The sequence below is a fragment of the Ctenopharyngodon idella genome, chromosome 13 (assembly GCF_019924925.1).
Source record: "Ctenopharyngodon idella isolate HZGC_01 chromosome 13, HZGC01, whole genome shotgun sequence".
Classification (NCBI taxonomy): Eukaryota; Metazoa; Chordata; class Actinopteri; order Cypriniformes; family Xenocyprididae; genus Ctenopharyngodon; species Ctenopharyngodon idella.
In genome coordinates, this window is record NC_067232.1 from 18,688,805 (window position 1) to 18,707,798 (window position 18,994).

Below are 18,994 nucleotides of genomic sequence, written 5' to 3' on the forward strand. Positions count from 1 at the left end.
CAACCGCTTACTGATACCCACTGGCTAAAAAATTGTTTATAATTTTCCTTTCCTCCAAAGCACCATCCTTCAGCAGCAATTCACAGCCAATAGGACACCAGTTTACAAAATAATATAATTGTGACTCTCTTGACCATGGACCAGTTGAACATCTGCTGTGTTTGGTTTTCTAGCCATCTGCCATCGCTTAAAGTCTGCCTGTCTATCTATCTATCGTTCTGTCTATTTCTCTATGATTTTGCCTGTCGCTCTTTCTGTCTGAAGTTCTGTCTGTCTATCATCTATTGTTCAATTATTCTATCTATCTATCTATCTATCTATCTATCTATCTATCTATCTATCTATCTGTCTGTCTGTCTGTCTATCTAGCTATCTGTCTGTCTTTCTTTCTGTCTGAAGCTGGGATCGTTGACTCGTTGATGTTATTCCCATGGCACAGAAAATAATACCCAGAAACTCATTTATAGTTTGAAAGTGAAAATAGTCATTATCAAGTGTATTTACAAATGTGCACAGTACAGACTTCATTTTTCACCATTTCACAGGAAATTCACAATTCTTTCAATTTACATATATATGCTTTCATACATTGTATTTAATGTCTTTTTTTTTTTTCATAATAAATATATCATTCTAGCCCACAGCATATATTGACCATAAAATATTTTGTAATCCATTTGTAGTTGAAATTGCATTCCATTTCATTGACAGTGAGACTGATATTTGCATTTACATGATCAGAAAAAGGCTAAAGACTGAGATGAGGTGAAACAAGAACTGATACAAACTGATACATCTTAACAGCCTGAGTTTGTTCTCAAAGATCCCGCCACTTTGTACTTCAGATGAAAATTAATCTGTAGTGTCCTTTGTCCTGATGCTTTGTCCTGAACTTTCTGGTATTATTCACAAAACAATGCCTACAACAGAGGTCCTGTAATCCTGAGTCCTTTTATACTGTAGCCAACAGCACTGCAAAATATATTTAATGTTTAGACATTTTTACTGGAAACAAAGACAAAAATACTGGCATCGCATTCAAATAACAGCCATTTAATAGTCTAGCTCACAGTAAATGAAATGTTACTCCTCTATAACTTTCAACAGAGACATCATTGGGGTTAGACATAAATACAATGTCTTCAATGGCTGTTAACAGGTATTTTGTAAAAGCCCAAGGGTTTTCAGGATTTCAGTTCAATCACATATTGATCAAAAAGCAGCACACAAAAATCTCTTCAAGTAGATGTAACCCCTCCGGTTCTACTCGCACAGCTCTGAGCGGGATTCGAACCGGCACTTCCAGCATGGGAGGCGGGCGCACTAACAAGGACCCTGAAGACTGCAGCCTGTAGTGTCAGTTGCTAGCGCACCTCTTGAGGCCAGGCTTACTTATACAGCTCTTACTAGCTGGCCTCCGTTACATAAATACTCCACAATAATCATCCTAGACTAGCAATTCAGGGGTAATAACAATATTGTTGTGTATAGATTATTTACAAAAAAAAGTTTTTTATTTATTTTTTTTTTTTTTTTGCATTATTTAACCATACCATTTAAAACATCTGGCTTGGTCGCTACCGTAATACTCAGATTTGCATAAATATCACACTATTCTGACCAAGGCCTCATTTATTAAATCTATATAAAATCTCATGGATTTGATTCTATGTTAAAAGTGATGAACAAACTGGGATTCATAAAGGCAGAAACTGATGTGGGAATATTCATCTGAATGAATAAACAAATGAGTGACAACATTTACATTCACATGAATATTCTGATATCAATTACATTTTTGCACAAATGCTAATAATGTAATTGTCAGTGTCTTATTTTTAAAACCACTATAACAAAATATTAAAAAAAGACCTGGAATTTTATGATAATGATTTTGAATAAGATTAAGAGGTGCATGTAAACATGGTCAATGAATAAATCCAAAATTGTTCCACCATACAAGGATATTTGTGGGCATCCTGTAGGATACAAAATGAAGCAGGATGGATTTGGGATTTTTTTCTTTTTTTTTTAAATGACTTTTTTTAGGAACATTTTGGAAATGATTGTTTGCTCACGTTCAGGGTGATTAGCCGCTTTTCCACCATTGGGCCGAACAGTTCTAACAACAGTACGGAACAGTTCCAGTTTTATTTCCACTTGAGCCTGGTACGGCACGATTACAAATTGTTCTCGGCCCAGAATTCTCAGTATGGTTGGCTAGTAGGTTTAACTGTTCTGGGAGAATGTGTGTAGTTACGTCGCAACTCAGGTTTGGTCACTTGTCTGTTGCTTGGCTATCGTTTTTTTATTTTTTATCTTTTTGTAACTGGCGAAGCGCACTATTTGAGCGAAATATCCAATCATCTTCCATAACGTGGTCACTATTTACATATCATATCATCTGTAAGCTTTACAAAGGCAACGACTGATGCATTTGTATTAAATTCCAAAGAGCTCCGTTATCAGCCCCACAGTGGAAAATAAAACCATATCGGTACTGGCTGGGGCGAATCAGCACAGAACAGAATGGTAAAGCAAAGAGAATGGTTTGGCCCAATGGTGGAAAAGCAGTTATTCTGTGCATGTATTTATAAATGAGGCCCCAGGTCTGTTTTAGTTTTAGTTTAGTAGCTACCATATAGTCTAAGATAACGAGAAAAACACCACTTTTTTATTTTTTATGCCACAACAGAAAAGAAAAAGAAAAAAAAGAGCATTCATACATAAAACAGCAGGCACTGAGCTCTGGTTTTACAGGCAGTCATTTTGGCATAGATTTAGATAAAGCTCAGAGCCTGGTTCACACATTTACGTCCATGTGAATCATCCTTGATTGAGTCATAGTGAAAAATGCCAACTCATTGCATCTGGACTCCTTTATATTGATGGCATATTCCATTTGACATCAGTGTTTAAACAGCATCACAGCTCTGTAGGAATGTCCTGCCCTCTGCGACACTGACCGTGGTGTGAATAAACAGGACGTGTGTTTAGTCTGTGAGAACAGTGCTGGAATTAGTGCTGAAACGTTGATTTCGATCATAGCTGAAAGAGATCTCACACAAAGGCAGCTGAATTGATTCCTCACTGGCAGCATTCACACACACATGTGAGACGTGTACTCAACAAAATTACTGGAATAAGATTGATGATCTCTTTCTGTATAACAGGCATGCCAAAGCGAACGACAAAAGCAGCGATGAGTCGTTTAAAGAGCAGAGAAATGACAGGCCACTGCATACAAGAGTTTGAAAGGCAAAAATAAAAGTAGCAGGACCGTTGCATCTCTATTCAGGCTGGTGCGCTCATGTTACATGATGAATATCACTGAAGTTCATTGATCATAGACATCCTATTACGTTATGCTCGTGGAAGGATGGACGATATTCCCAAAGTAGATCAATCTTTTAGCTTTTGATTGTGAATAAAAAAATAAAACACTTGACATTTGAGGAGCCTCGGATATTGTAGATGAACAATTCCTGTGGCCAAACGAGACATCTTTTCTTATGAGTTCACAATTAGTTTGTGCAGTTCTGTAAATTCCTGAAACGGTCTTCGTGTTCTGTTTCAGCTGCAGTATTTCCAGTTCTTCATTGCTGATGTTGTTTCAAACTGAAAAAAAAAAAAAAAAAAAAAAAGTTTACTAACTTAAGTATACATATTACTTTTTAAGTACAAGTACATTTAATTTAAGGGGATAGTTCACCCAAAAATGAAAATTATCCCATGATTTACTTACCCTCAAGCCATCCTAGCCTTCTTTAAGACGAACACAATCAGAGTTACATATAAAATATCCTGGCTCTTCCAAGCTTTATAATAGTAGTGAACATCCATATTTTTAACTTTATACACTATAATCACTGGCTTCCACTAACGGCCGTACACAAGTTGAGTTCCGAGTTGAATTTTTTAAGAGAAATGTCGGAGGATTTCGATATAATAGAAAGGGAGCATGAGTTTGTTGCCCATTTGTTTGAACTGCAAGAGGTGTCTACAACCCGAATTCCGGAAATGTCTAAAAGACTTTCAAATCACATGAGCCAATATTTTATTCACAATAGAACATAGATAACATAACAAATGTTTAAACTGAGAAATTTTAAAATTTTATGCACAAAATGAGCTCATTTCAAATTTGATGCCTGCTACAGGTCTCAAAATAGTTGGGACGGGGGCATGTTTACCATGGTTATGAGTTTCTGGAGTTTTGGTGTTGAAATTTGGCCCCATTCCTGCCTGACATAGGTTTCCAGCTGCTGAAGAGTTTGTGGTCGTCTTTGGTGTATTTTTCTCTATAGGTGAAAGATCTGGACTGCAGGCAGGCCAATTCAGTACCTGGACTCTTCTACGATTAAGCCATGCTGTTGTAATAGCTACAGTATGTAGTTTTGCATTGTCCTGCTGAAATACACAAGGCCTTCCCTGAAATAGACGTCGTCTGGAGGGGAGCAAATGTTGCTTTAAAACCTTTATATACCTTTCAGCATTCATAGTACCTTCCAAAACATGCAAGCTGCCTATACCGTATGCACTTATGCACCCCCATACCATCAGAGATGCTGGCTTTTGAACTGAACGCTGATAACACACTGGAAGGTCTCCCTCCTCTTTAGCCCGGAGGACACGGTGTCCGTGATTTCCAACAAGAATGTCAAATTTAGACTCGTCTGACCATAGAACACTATTCCACTTTGAAACAGTCCATTTTAAATGAGCCTTGGCCCACAGGACACGACGGCGCTTCTGGACCATGTTCAAATATAGCTTCCTTTTTGCATGATAGAGCTTTAGTTGGCATCAGCAGATGGCACGGTGGATTGTGTTTACTGACAGTGGCTTCTGGAAGTATTCCTGGGCCCATTTAGTAATGTCATTGACACGATCATGCCAATGAGTGATGCAGTGTCGTCTGAGGGCCCGAAGACCACGGGCATCCAATAAAGTTCTTTGCCCGTGTCCCTTACGCACAGAGATTTCTCCACTTTCTCTGAATCTTTTGATGATGTTATGCACTGTAGATGATGAGATTTGCAAAGCCTTTGCAATTGTTGAGGAACATTGTTTTTAAAGCATTCCACAATCTTTTTACGCAGTCTTTCACAGCTCTGCCCATCTTTACTTCTGAGAGACTCTGCCTATCTAAGACATCCCTTTTATAGCTAATCATGTTACAGACCTGATATCAATTAACTTAATTAGTTGCTAGATGTTCTCCCAGCTGAATCTTTTCAAAATTTCTTGCTTTTTCAGCCATTTGTTGCCCCCGTGCCAACTTTTTTGAGACCTGTAGCAGACCTCATTTAGTGGATAAAAGTGTAAAATTTCTCCCTTTAAACATTTATGTTATCTATGTTCTATTATGAATAAAATATTGGCTCATGTGATTTGAAAGTGTTTTAGTTTTCATTTTATTCAAATTTCCGGAATTCCGGAATTCGAGTTGTACACTCACCTAAGTTTATGCTACTCCTACAGAATTAAATATGGATATTTTTCTCACAAAAACCCATCGCTTCGCTTCAGAAGGACTTTATTATCCTCCTGGAGCCGTATGGATTACTTTTATGATGCATGGATGCACTTTTTGGGCTTCAAAATCTTTACTACCATTATAAAGCTTGGAAGAGCCAGGATATTTTTTACTTCAAATATGTTCATCTGAAAGAAGATATTCATATACACCTACGATGGTTTGAGGGTGAGTGTAATTTTCATTTTGGGTGAAATATCCTTTTAAGCATTCACATTGTTTTCAAAATCCTGTTGATTTTACAGTTACAAACTACTTTTCCCAACAAGTAACAGTGTAGCATGACTTTTTTATTTTTTTTAACAACTTTAAAATTGTGGAGCTTGTAACTTTCAAAGCATCCCCAATACTGTCTATGATTATGGAGGATTACTTTGGAACTGCCAGGTTTTGTTCAATATACACATGTAAAAGCTTTTATGTGACTTTCTGACTTTCATAATCAATGCAAATACACAGTGTGATTTGATCAATTGAAGAGGTGGAAATATTGGGTTATGTCTAAAAGATTTCTTGTAATTTACATCTTGACAGTGAAAAAAAAAATACAATCCCTCATAAAATGCATTCATTTGAAACTCGGTGAAACCTGCCAAGCTTGAGAAAAGAGTGTGAGATTGTTTCAAGATGGATATTTCTTGGCTTGCATGTAATGACAACAGTGTAAATATTTACTCTCATATATCTAATCTTTCAAGAAATAAACTGTTCCAATGAATATTTCCCTTTCTTTCTCCAAACATCAATTTGCACGCACGGAGATGCCTCAGGAGAAATGCAGAGTCTATCCACCAGGGCTGTCAGTATTCAAATCCAGAGCCTCAGCCCTGTCCTCAAGCCTGTAACAGTGACACAGCTGAACACCTGGGGAAGCTTCAGTCTCTAGGGAGGTCATTCTCAGCACCCTTTTTGTGCAAACAGGACTGAAAATAAATCTGCTCATCTGCTAGTTTGCCTGTGGAATAACCTTCACAAACGTGGAGTCTGGCAAACCCACCGGTCTTATAATCCTTATCTCAGTCATACCGCAGAAGACTGACTAAAAATACAAGGGGGGAATGAATTGCGCCCGCTGATAATGTTGTTTATTTGCATGGGTTGTTTTAGCACCTGATTCACTAAAGAGATTATGCAAATCAGGTAATTGTGCAAACACACCCACAAAATAAGTGCTGATAGCAATATTTCCTGTCAGAAATAGTGTAAAAATTATACCTTTAGCTTGTCACTGTGGCAGTACCCTTAGATGTGCAGCTTTGCACTTTACCTACTGCTAAAAGGGGCAAATTAGTATATTAATGCAGGGTTTTATTAAAATAGGGGTTACAAAAAAGGTCAAATGTGATATATTTCACCAATATGTGTGTGCGTATATATAATATGCATCATTTATGGTTTAATAAAGTACAAAAGTGTACATTTGAGGGTACTGCCTCAGGGACAAGCTGGTGTATCAACTATCCTCTATCATTTGATGCTAATTTAGGATCATTATAAATTGATGCTGCTGAGATTCATATAAAAAGTACACGTTTACCACCAGCTATATATGGTAGTAGCACAAATATACACTCACAGAATTCTGTAATGGGTCCTATTTGCATAGAAATGAGGCATGTTTGCCTAGAAAGAAATGTAATAATTTAAATCTGCATGGTGCAATGCTATACCAGCACATACTGTATAGCGCTTGGTTAAGCTGGACTGCAGGTGCCATGCAAATAAGATGCAGAGTTTGGTGTTGAAATACTGCACGCTAAAGTGGCACAACTGTTTAGTCAATTCGCCCACACAGTTATAAAGAGAATATCAAAGCTGCTGTGAGGGAATAGAGTGACTCAGTTCATTGAGCAGACTACAGCGAATAAAATTTGCAGGGTTTCGGCCCCATACCTAACCTAGTTTCTTTGATGGCTCATAAATGAAGGCCTATCTTCAATCATTCTGAGAGAAACACAGATTTTAATAGAGCCAGCAATAGAAAGAATCTTTCATTCCATGCATCTTACTCTTTCAGACTTTTATGTGCTTTTTTCTTTGCTTTGGATTCTTTTTTTATTTCCTCCCAAATATAGGAAATAATTGTCAAACATCTGAGCTTTGTAAGCCATTGGAGGCCACAATATAAGGTGAAATCGGGGAAGGAAAGTTTCAAGACAACAAGAGAAACAAGACAATCATTAAAGTGCAACTCTGGGATTTAGCTTTACTTATACTAACAATTGCTACAGTATATACAATGTTTCCCTACTGAAAAGACCAACATATCATCAATATATACAATTGTTCAAAAGTTTGGGGTCTGTAAGATTTTTAATGTTCTCTGTTATGTTCACCAAGGCTGCATTTATTTGATCAAAAATACAGTAAAAACTGTATTATTGTGAAATATTATTACATTTTAAAATAGCTGTTATCTTTTTTAATATAATTTTAAATGTACACTCTAAAAAATTATGGGTTAAAAACAACCCAGGTTGGGTTGAAAATGGACAAACCCAGCAAATGGGTTGTTTTAGCCCAGCGGTTGGGTTAAATGTTTGCCCAACCTGCTGGGTAGTTTTATTTAACTCAACTATTGTTTAAAAATTACTGTATTGCTTGCCACAGATTTGCACAGATTCGTTCTCTAACAAAACACTGCTGTGTGTTCCTTGGAGACTCAAAATAGTTCTGCTGTGGCTTTCATTGGAACTTTTATTTCATTGCAAAATAGAGCAAACAATACTGACAATACTGTGTTTAAAATGTACGTCACTTAATATTACCTTTTTGTTTTTGATGCCGTCAGTTTTGACTGCAAAAAATGAGGTAATTTGATTGGATGTCTTGTATTTGACCTTTTACGACACTAATATTTTCCTGTTTTTTACACTGTCTGCATTTTGCCTGTTAGATGCTCAGTTTTAATGTTATTTCAAGGTGTGGTAGAATTAAATGAACGGCGAAACTCTGCATTTTGTTCGTGTACCCCCTCTGTCACCTCACATACCCCAGTTTGGGAACCACTGACATATAAGATCTGTAGTGTGTCTTAACCAGAAATGCAGTAGCCCATATTTGTATGGTGTAGACCATTCTGTGTGTGTAGTCACGGATTGTGCTATTTAGTTAGTCACAGAGACAGCCATCACCTTGGAAACCATGCCAACCCTGACATCCCAGGTGAAGGGGAACTGCCATCACAAACAGCCATCGCCAAAATGAGTCAGAGGTGTTTGTGTGTGAGGGCGCCAGAGGGGTCACGATCCTCCTGTATCTGCTCCAGTCTGTTGGAGTGACAGCAGAAGAAAGAGGAACTGACATCAGCCTTCCCTTTCAGCATCGCTGTGAGGCCAGACTCGTTCTGGACGCTCCCGGGTCCCTATTTACATGAGCTTTAAAAAAAACCCTGTCAGCCATTGACTCATCTCTTGAGATCCTGGTGAAGTATTGGTGTGCCTTTGGTTCCTTTTCCTCCGTCTATGGCTGAGGTTGGACAGCTTGCTGGCCTGCACATTATCTTAAGGCCCTGACATACTGGCAACTTTTTGAGACTGTGCAGACAGGCAATTTAAGCTTGTGTCAGGTGAACAGGGGCCATTTTTAGTTCAGCGATCAATATATCATTGAAATATATTCATTATAATTTAAAAAGAGAATTCAGGTTTATTTTAACAGGTTTGCCTGTGTAGTAGTAATTGACTATGGTACTGTATATCAAACACTGTCATATTACTCTAAATTACAATTAGTCATCAACACGCACATTCCCATTCAATAATAACATACATCTAAATCTGTCTGTCGAAGGCGTAAATAATTCTACAGTTTTTTATTCTTAGGATTTTTGATGAACAGAAAGTTCAAAAGAACAGCATTTATTTGAAATATAAAAGTGTTGTTAACAGTGTAAAAGACTTTACTGTCACTTTTGATCAATTTAATGCACTCTTGATGAATAATAGTATTTCTTTCTTTCTTTCAAAAAAAAAAAAAAAAAAAAAATCTTACTAACCCCTCTTACTAATCTTAAACTAACTTTTTAGTAGTGTATAGACCTCTTTCACAGCAGCGCCATCTTTGTTATTTAATGTGTTTTTGGATTGCTCTGCTGACGAAACAAGGCAAAAATATTTTTCCTAAGAAATTTAAAAACATTTCAGGGATGGGCCACTAAAAACTATGCTCAATTTTTGAATTTCAGAATGACTTCTCTTTATTTGGATGCCATTTTCATTGCACAAAAAGTGACCAGTTTAACCTTGGTCAACCACTGAGCTGTTTGATAGCATAGACATAGGGAGAAATGTTTGAAAGTAATTGGAGAGGAATCTTACTGCACCATTTAGCATCTCAAATTCTAGTCAATCCTTTATGCTTCTCTACCAGCGCATATTTTTAAGTGTTGCATGCTGGGCTAAGAGGTAAACAAGGCCTAAGGAGGGCCCATGTGAGCTAGACCACTTTAGCTTATTTTCCTCTGTCCTCCCCTAAAGTGAAAGATCTGGGCGATGATGATGAGTGCAGAGTTGCACAACTGCCGTAAGGCAATATCATGGAAGGCAATATGACGGTACTTCTGTTAGATGCTTCCCTTGGGTTGACAGCACTTTGTTTGCGAGATATGCATTGTGCGTTTTCTTTGCCTCAAAAAGTAGCCAGTTCAACCTTGACCGGAATGGCATAGAAAAAGAAAGAGATGCATAGTGTACCATATGTAGTCTAATGAGGATGCACCGAGCCTAGTTATTTATTTCACAACCTGGCAGGGTAGTAATAAGTTTTGATATGGAGTCTTGCTGCACCATTTAGCACCATTCTCAAAATAGTCCTTGTGACCGCTTCAGCTTTTGTTCTTCCTCCCCTAAAATGAACGATCTAGATGATTACTGAAAGGCAATATCAGGGAATGCAATATATGATGGTACTTCTGTTAGATTCCTCCCTAGTGAGCACAAACACGTACTTTTTCATTTTAAGTGTATTTACACACTATAGACCTAACAAGGTGTAAAATCCGAATGTCGGTGCTCAGCATCCTGAGGAATCGTTTTCGTAATCACACTGAAAAGAACCACTTCTAATATCCAGTGTCCCATAAACTAACTCATGCATCATGAGTAAATGATGAAACTAAAAGAATTTGAGTTGAACTATTTGCTAATGTGTCTCTCGAATCCATTATGAGGTTAGGAAGCACTCATCTCTCCATTACAAAACTGAAATATGCCAGCATTTACAGCAATATTATGAAGCATTGTTCAGGAAAATAAGTACTAACTAAGGTTTTACTAAGTGGGGTTTAAGAGGCACAATTCTGAGAGAGCTCAGCAGAGCTATTTTTAAAGATTTAACTATGCTTTAACTTTATAAATGCTAATAAAATGACAATATGCACTCTCATGCTCATTAATCATGTTTCTAAGATGAGAAATTGCACAGATATTACACTACTAAAAGCAACTTGTCATTAATGCAAAGCTGGGAGTTTTGCGAGACTTCTAAAATGCAGCGAGAGAGATTAAACGCAAAAGAAAAGACGTTTGAAATACTTTTTTTTTGTTTTTTTTGGTAACAGTCTATCAATTTAATGCATCCTTGATGAATAGTATTAATTTCTTAAAAAAAATAAATAAAAATCATACTAACCCCAAACTTTTAAATGGTAGTGTATTATTTAACTTTGCATGTTGGTTCATGCACAATAAAAACAGACATCTTAGTGGCAGGCCACTAAAAATTATGCCCCATTTATGGAGTTTCAGAATGACTTTTCTTTATTTGGATGATAAAGATTTAACTATGCTTTAATGTTATGAATGCTTGTGATATATGTGAGCTTAAAAATGACAATTTGCACTCTTATGCTCATTAATCACATTTATAAGATGAAAAATAGCACAGTTATTGCACTACTAAAACCAACTTGTCTTTAATGCAAAGCTGGGAGTTTTGTGAGACTTCTAAAAATGCAGCGGGAAAGGTTGAGAGAGCTGAAATGCAATAGAGGAAGGCAGTCAGATTAAAGACCCACGCTAGCCACCGCTGAAGGACGGGAAGAGAAATCTGTTTTTACAGCCAGTCTCTCTTTATGCCTGTGCAGGGAACTAATCCCAATGACTGTCAGCCGAATACTCGTCACCCCACCAAAGCTCCTTACACGACTCCACGCGCATCCAGCAGGAGCCGCATCCGCATCAGCTGGCGTCCTGTTGTCCCCTGGAGACGGGATGGTTTAATCCCCAAAGCCACCCTCTCTCTCAACCGGCACCCGGCAGCACATTAGGCAGCTCATTCCTGAGTTATATAAGAGCGAGATGAGATGAAATTTATTCTTGCCTGTCCATCATGAGCAATCTTCCCTGTCAATGAGTTTCCGCTCCCCTGGAGTGAGCCAGGTGAGCTCTGAGGCCAGAAACAAATGCAGATGTGAATGTATGACCAATCAGGCATGCTGTCGTTTATGTGCAGGTAAGGCTGCACGATTATTCAAAATAAAATCTAAATTGCAATATGGCTTAGTGGGGTTATCGATTCAAAGAAGCAACGTGTTCTTACATGTGAGCATGTAAGCTTTAAAGCGGTGGTTTTCAAACCTGTCCTGGAGTACCACCAGCCCTGCACATTTTGTATGTTTGAGAACCACTGCTTTAAAAGGATAGTTCACCCAAAAATGAAAATTTTGTCATCACTTACTCACCCTCATGTTGTTCCAAATGTGTATGAGTTTCTTTCTTCTGTTGAACACAAGAGAAGAGTGTTGGTAACCAGACAGTTGATGGTAGCCATTGACTTCTATAGTATTTTTTTCCCTACTAAGTCAATGGCTACCGTCAGCTGTTTGATTACCAGCATTCTTTAATATATCTTCTTTTGTGTTTAACAGAAGAAAGAAACCCATACAGGTTTGGGTGAACTATCCTTTTAAGTTTAAGCTTTAAGCCTTTAAGCCCGAGGTGTACCACCAGAGGTACACCACCCCCCATGAAAAAATTCATAATCAAATTACTAAGCAACCATTGACAGGAATAACACTGGATCCTTTTAAAGGTATCATTTTAAAGCTTAGAAACTCAGCTTTTTAATGCATCCAACCATTTTGTTCAACTCTTAATTAGTGCTGAGTCATCCCGCTAAACTGTGAGTGTACCACCCACGGGCACCACCTAGCTACAAAAAAAAAAATTAATAATCATATTTTTCAAAACTACTGCTTCGATCAACACAAAATAGGTGTCATTTGAAAGCTTGAACTTTGCAATGAATGTAGCCAATTTGATTAACTCCTAAGTAGTGCTGCTGAGTTATTTGCTGAAAAATAATAATAATAATGAAAAAAAAAAAATTGCTTGTAACTTCATGAAACATGCTCCGATGGTGGAAATTGGCACATCATTATTTACAGCAGATTCTCATGATTAAAGGGGTGGTTCAGTGTTTTTTTTCTAGGCTTGATTGTGTTTTTGGGGCACAGTTTAACATGTCTTAATGCTTTGTTTTTTAAAAAACACTGTATTTTTCATATATTTTACCTTTATTCTACACCTCTGTTTCCACTGTCATATGAACGGCTCGTTTGACTTCCTGCTTCTATGAAGCCACTCCCTCCGAAATACGCAATGTGCTCAGATTGGTTAGCTGGCCCAGTGTATCCAGAGCCATCGTGATTCGCTGAAGCGTCCGGAAACACCACGCCCCTAACCATTAGTGGTTACCGGTTACGTGGGCTTTGGTGGAAATGTAAATAATGGCGTCTATATTGCTGTATCAAATTGAGCCCGAATCAGACCCAGATGAAGAGGGTCAAGCAGAACCTCTGCAATCGCGGCTTTTAAAGGACGTTTATGAATGGTATTTTATTTAGTATTTGTGTCAGTGTTTAGATATGCAGTCACTGCTGTTTGTTAGTTTTCAATATACGGTTTTATCCTGATTAAAGCTTTACTGTAGCCGAATACATGACTGAGTAGTAGCATTTTTGTAAAGGTATCGTTTAATTTATAGTATGAACAACTGTTTGTCTATGAACATAGAAGTTTGTTGGTGTTTGTTGGCGTTTGTTGGAGAAGTATGCAATAGATAGCCAGCTAACTGGCTAGCGAAGCAAAAACGCATTGGTCTTTGTTTACGTCCTTGATGCAACCAAAAATAGCAACTGTATGTTTAAAAGACATGTACAAACAATAAAACGTACTTACAGTTTGAAGCCAATAAACAGCAGCTTCTGCTTTTAAAGTAGGAACAGCTTCTTTCAGTAAAAGCCTTTGTGCAAATCCAGCATTGAACTCGTGTAGATTCTGGAAGCTGTCTTTAGCGGCGCATCCAGTGTAGAAAATATCACAGATTATAACGGGTTCTATTATCTTTTGACGCGTCGCTCGCGTCCGGTGTACACAACTCTTCCGCTTCCATTATGCTGTGCGACATGGCCTCGCCCACTTTGTTGCGTGTTCCCGGGGGTGTGTTTTGCAGGGTTTGTGATGTCACCAACCCGGGAAGAAGCTCGTTGTAGTCCAAACCAGTCGTTTTTGTAGGCATTAAACTGCCATAACTTTAAAAGACAATATCTCCGTTTGCATTGAACTTTCAGCGCTGTAACTTTGCAGATACTGTTTATGCTCAAGCAGCAACATTACACACTAACTAAAGTTAAAAAAGTGAAATCGCATTGAACCACCCCTTTAAAATCAACATAATCCAATAAATTGATCATGAGATATTCCTCATGGAATTATGACACACAAAACCTTACAGGCACATAGGCACTAGCTTTTCAATTATAACTTCATGAAACATGCTTGATCATAGAAAATGGCACATCATTACTTACAGTGGATGCTCCCGATTGAAATGAGTCCAAAATCAACATAATCCCTTGCGTCAATCACAAGATATTCCTCATGGAGGAACGATTTTAAAAATGCCCATTGTGAGGTGTCAAGGGCTAAACAAAAAGGCTACCTTAGTTCCAAATGTTGTAACTTTTGATTACTTTATGCTATCACCAAATGCAGCTCACATGTATGGGAACTTCACCCTCCTGCCTTATTTCCTTTCTGAATTATTGCATGTCAAATAAGAAAGATATGTAAAATTACAAAAAAAAAAAAAAAAAAATATATATATATATATATATATATATTTTTTTTTTGTATTTTATCAGCAGTTTCTCAGCATGAGAATGTCCAAATGTAATACTTTTTTTATCTAAAAATGTAAAAAGTTTTCTATCAAATGATACCTATCAAATGATGATGAGTCTTTACTTTTGTAAACTCTAAAAATGCCTTTAGGGCTTAAAGGGGTTAAGCTTTAATTGTGTTTTGGAACACAACAATTGTGAAATTCCAGGTTGTGTAGCTTCTGAGTTTGCATACTTGTGCACTGTATAAGGTCCTCAACTGCATATAATGGCTTATTCTTATCTCAATCCAGACAAGACAAGCTGTCGTTTTTTTTTTTTTTTTTGTTATAGGCTGGAAAGGCTGTGAGCCTGAGCTGGTCAGGATAGCTCAACAGATCAGCTCTTTCCCACCAGAGACGGCACTGTCTACCCAACCACGGCCTTGTTCCCCTGGGTTTCCTTCAATTCGTGGAGAGTGATTACACAGGTAGCGGGAGCCCAATGAGCTGGAACCTCCTATCTTGTTCCAGGCAGCCCAAGGGATCGATAGCAGGAGGAGAGGGTCTAAACATCAGTGCAGAGGGCTCAGATTACACCTCTCTCATCTAATCAATCAGCACGACTGTTAAAGCAGCCTGCCGTCCTCCTCCTCCTTCTTCCACAACCTCATTCTCTTGCCATCTCCTTTCATCCTGTCTTTCCCTCCCCCCTTTTTTCCATTTTTGTCACAGGGTGAGACAAAGGTATCTTTACTCAGTCTTCCGTCACACCACACTGTTATCACACCCAGAAAATGGGTCACTGAACATCCTCCCCATCCTGAGCTCTCATGTGCCCTGTCCTCACCGTCTGTAGAAAATGCCACACTGTCAGCAGTCCTGCACTTGCCCGCACTAAATCACTGACTTATCCAGCCGCTGGCCACGTACTAAAAATCTCCTTAAGAGTGCTGACGAGCAAACAGAGCTCAGGTGAAAGCCCAGTCGAGTGATGTAGCGAGGCCGGAGCCGGCCTGCCTGTAAGATAAAGGGTGTGTAATCACAGCAGGCCAGACCCGTGTGCTCCTGAGCTGTAAAGGAGATAAGAAAACACACGTAGCGGGAAGAAAAAAAGCAGAGAGTGCTGTGTCGATGGCGGAGTATGTGTGTGGACTGAAGCGGAAGATATTTCCCCACCTCACTTAAAATGTTCTGTAATCACTCCGCTCCAACTCCATTTCACGTTTTCCACGTCTCGTCACTTCAAGCTCAAAGGTGAGAAATCTGGGTTACACTTTACAACCCGAATTCCAGAAAAGTTAGGACGTTTTTTAAATTTGAATAAAATGAAAACTAAAAGACTTTCAAATCACATGACCCAATATTTTATTCACAATAGAACATAGATAACATAAATGTTTAAACTGATAAATTTTATAATTTTATGCACAAAATAAGCTCATTTCAAATTTGATGCCTGCTACAGGTCTCAAAATAGTTGGCACGGGGGCAACAAATGGCTGAAAAACCAAGAAATTTTGAAAAGATTTAGCTGGGAGAACATCTAGCAACTAATTAAGTTGAAATTAAATTGAAATCCGGTCTGTAACATGATTAGCTATAAAAGGGATGTCTTAGAGAGGCAGAGTCTCTCAGAAGTAAAGATGGGCAGAGCTGTGAAAGAGTGCGTAAAAAGATTGTGGAATACTTTAAAAACAATGTTCCTCAACATCAAATTGCAAAGGCTTTGCAAATCTCATCATCTACAGTGCATAACATCATCAAAAGATTTAGAGAAACTGGAGAAATCTCTGTCCGTATGGGACAAGGCCGAAGACATTTATTGGATGCCCGTGGTCTTCGGGCCCTCAGACGACACTGCATCACTCATTGGCATGATTGTGTCAATGACATAATGGGCCCAGGAATACTTCCAGAAACCACTGTCAGTAAACACAATCCGCCGTGCCATCTGCAGATGCCAACTAAAGCTCTATCATGCAAAAAGGAAGCCATATTTGAACATGATCCAGAAGCGCCGTCTTGTCCTGTGGGTTTTAGAGCAACATTAAACGAAAAATATGTCGAAGACAACCATGAACTCTTCAGCAGCTGGAAACCTATATCAGGCAAGAATGGGACCAAATTCCAACACCAAAACTCCAGGAAGTCATAACCTCGATGCCCAGACGTCTTCAAACTGTTTTGAAAAGAAGAGGAGATGCTACACCATGGTAAACATGCCCCCTGTCCCAACTATTTTGAGACCTGTAGCAGGCATCAAATTTGAAATGAGCTCATTTTGTGCATAAAATTGTAAAATTTCTCTGTTTAAACATTTGTTATGTTATATATGTTCTATTGTGAATAAAATATTGGCTTATGTGATTTAAAAGTCTTTTAGTTTTCATTTTATTCAAATTTAAAAAACGCCCCAACTTTTCCGGAATTTGGGTTGTATTTCAATAGTCCACTTTAGACATTCTACTAACTATAAGTAACTTTGCAACTTCATATCAACTAACTCTCATTAGAGTATTAGTAGACTGTTAGTTTAGGTGTTTGGGTTAGTAGAATAAGTTGACATGTAACTGCAAATTTACTTATAGTCAGTAGAATGCCTGTTGGGGAGTATCAAAATAAAGTGTTAGCAGATATTAAGCAGATTGTCTACTAATACTATAATGACTGGTAGTTGACATGTAGTTGGAAAGTTATTTATAATTAGTAGAATGTTTAAAGTGGACCATCGAAATAAAGTGTTACTGAAATCTGTTGCCATTTTCAAGCCCCCTGGATGAGAACCACTGGTACCATTTTCATACAACATTTGTATTTTTATATAGTATTTTAACTGACTACACATCTGAAGAGAGAGAGTAGTTGGGTTTCCATTCGCATATTTTAATGCTAATTTGTTTTTATTTAGCTTATAATCAAGTTTTGTTTTTGTTGGTGGATACTGCAAGTAATTTATTATGTTTCATAAAAATGGAATTTTAATAAAAAATTCCATTGCTATTTTTGGACCAGATGCTATTACTTTATTAATTCTTGCATTATGGCTTGTTAAATTGATATGTACAGCTGTATCGGAGCGATACTGGAGCAAGAGAAAACACAGGCGCTCTGACTTTCAAACAAACCACTCCTCGCTCCAGGCTAAATCATGCAGCTCCACTTCCACGCTTCCACTCTGTTCTGCTCATAGACTCTAGTGGGTGGAGATGGGATCTGGTAAAGAGGATGTGCTTTCACCACCCAAATGAAGCCAAACCACCCAAAAAAGTGTTTAACTCTTCTTGACTTTCACCTGCAGTGCAACTGGCAATCCAACAACTGGAACACATGGCAGAGTTTATAGTGAGCCAGTCGGATCCATTTTCACCCGCTGTTATGATGAGAACATTAGAGGGAGGGAATGTTAGATGAGTTGGTGTTTGCAACTGCAGGAGGAAATGAACTGAAATCAGACCACTTTATGTCTGTTTTGCAGACCACAAGCACCTTAGGTAACATACTTAAAATGCAACTCTGAGCACAATGGATCCTGTTGGAAGGAAAATCACAAATTATGTCTTTTTAGTGTATCAGTTGTTTCTTTTGCTTGAATATCCTGCTTCTCAAAATTTTCACCTCAGGAAAACGCTCCAAGTAATCTCACATGTGTCTCCTTTAGAGCAGATGTTTTTAACTTTTTAATGGCAAGTAATGCATCCCCAAATAGAGCCCGCTAAATCCCACACATATATATATATATATATATTATTTATAAGTTTTTTATAAAGTGTGATACTTTAAAAATATCTTTAATAATTAAACAACTGGAATTTATGTTGTCATTGAAGTGAAATAAAAATATTAAATATTATCTGTAAAATATTTTTAATTGAAATATATATATATATATATATATATATATATTTTTTTTTTTTTGTATAATGCTTTCATAATAAATGTTGCCACAAATATATTTTTTATTAAAAATCCTCCCCGACCCCAGTTTTAAAATCCCTGCTCTAGAGTTTCATAGAAAATTCACTTGCATTAAATTAAATTAAATTAAATTAAATTAAAAAATAACTTTTGCTATGAACTGAAACTACTGTATACACTATTGTTCACAAGTTTGGGATCAATATGAGTTTTTTAGAAAATTATGTTTTTGCAGTAATCTCTTATGCTTCCCAAGGTTACATTTATTTGCTCAAAAATACATAAAAAATAACAGCAATATTGTGAAATTTTACTACAATAACTTCATTACAATTATTTAAATAACTGTTTTCCATTGTAATATATTATAAAATGTTTATATTTTTTAATAAAATATATTATAACATTTTCAGCAGTCATCACTCCAGTCTTCAG

General features: G+C 37.5%; 1 protein-coding gene across 2 annotated transcripts in view; it reads right to left on the minus strand.

The window, feature by feature from the left end:
- The window catches only part of zgc:171482 (zinc finger protein), a 127,456-nt gene that overhangs the window by 9,523 nt on the left and 98,939 nt on the right, over positions 1-18,994 (minus strand). The window contains exon 7 of one of the 2 annotated variants that reach the window (XM_051915886.1): positions 461-3,618. The exons of the other annotated variant lie outside the window; for it this stretch is intronic. Within the exon in view, the coding sequence (XP_051771846.1) occupies positions 3,597-3,618 (22 nt within the window). The 3' untranslated portion in view covers positions 461-3,596. Of the gene's footprint in view, positions 1-460; positions 3,619-18,994 lie in introns of those variants that run through there. 2 annotated transcript variants of the gene reach the window in all.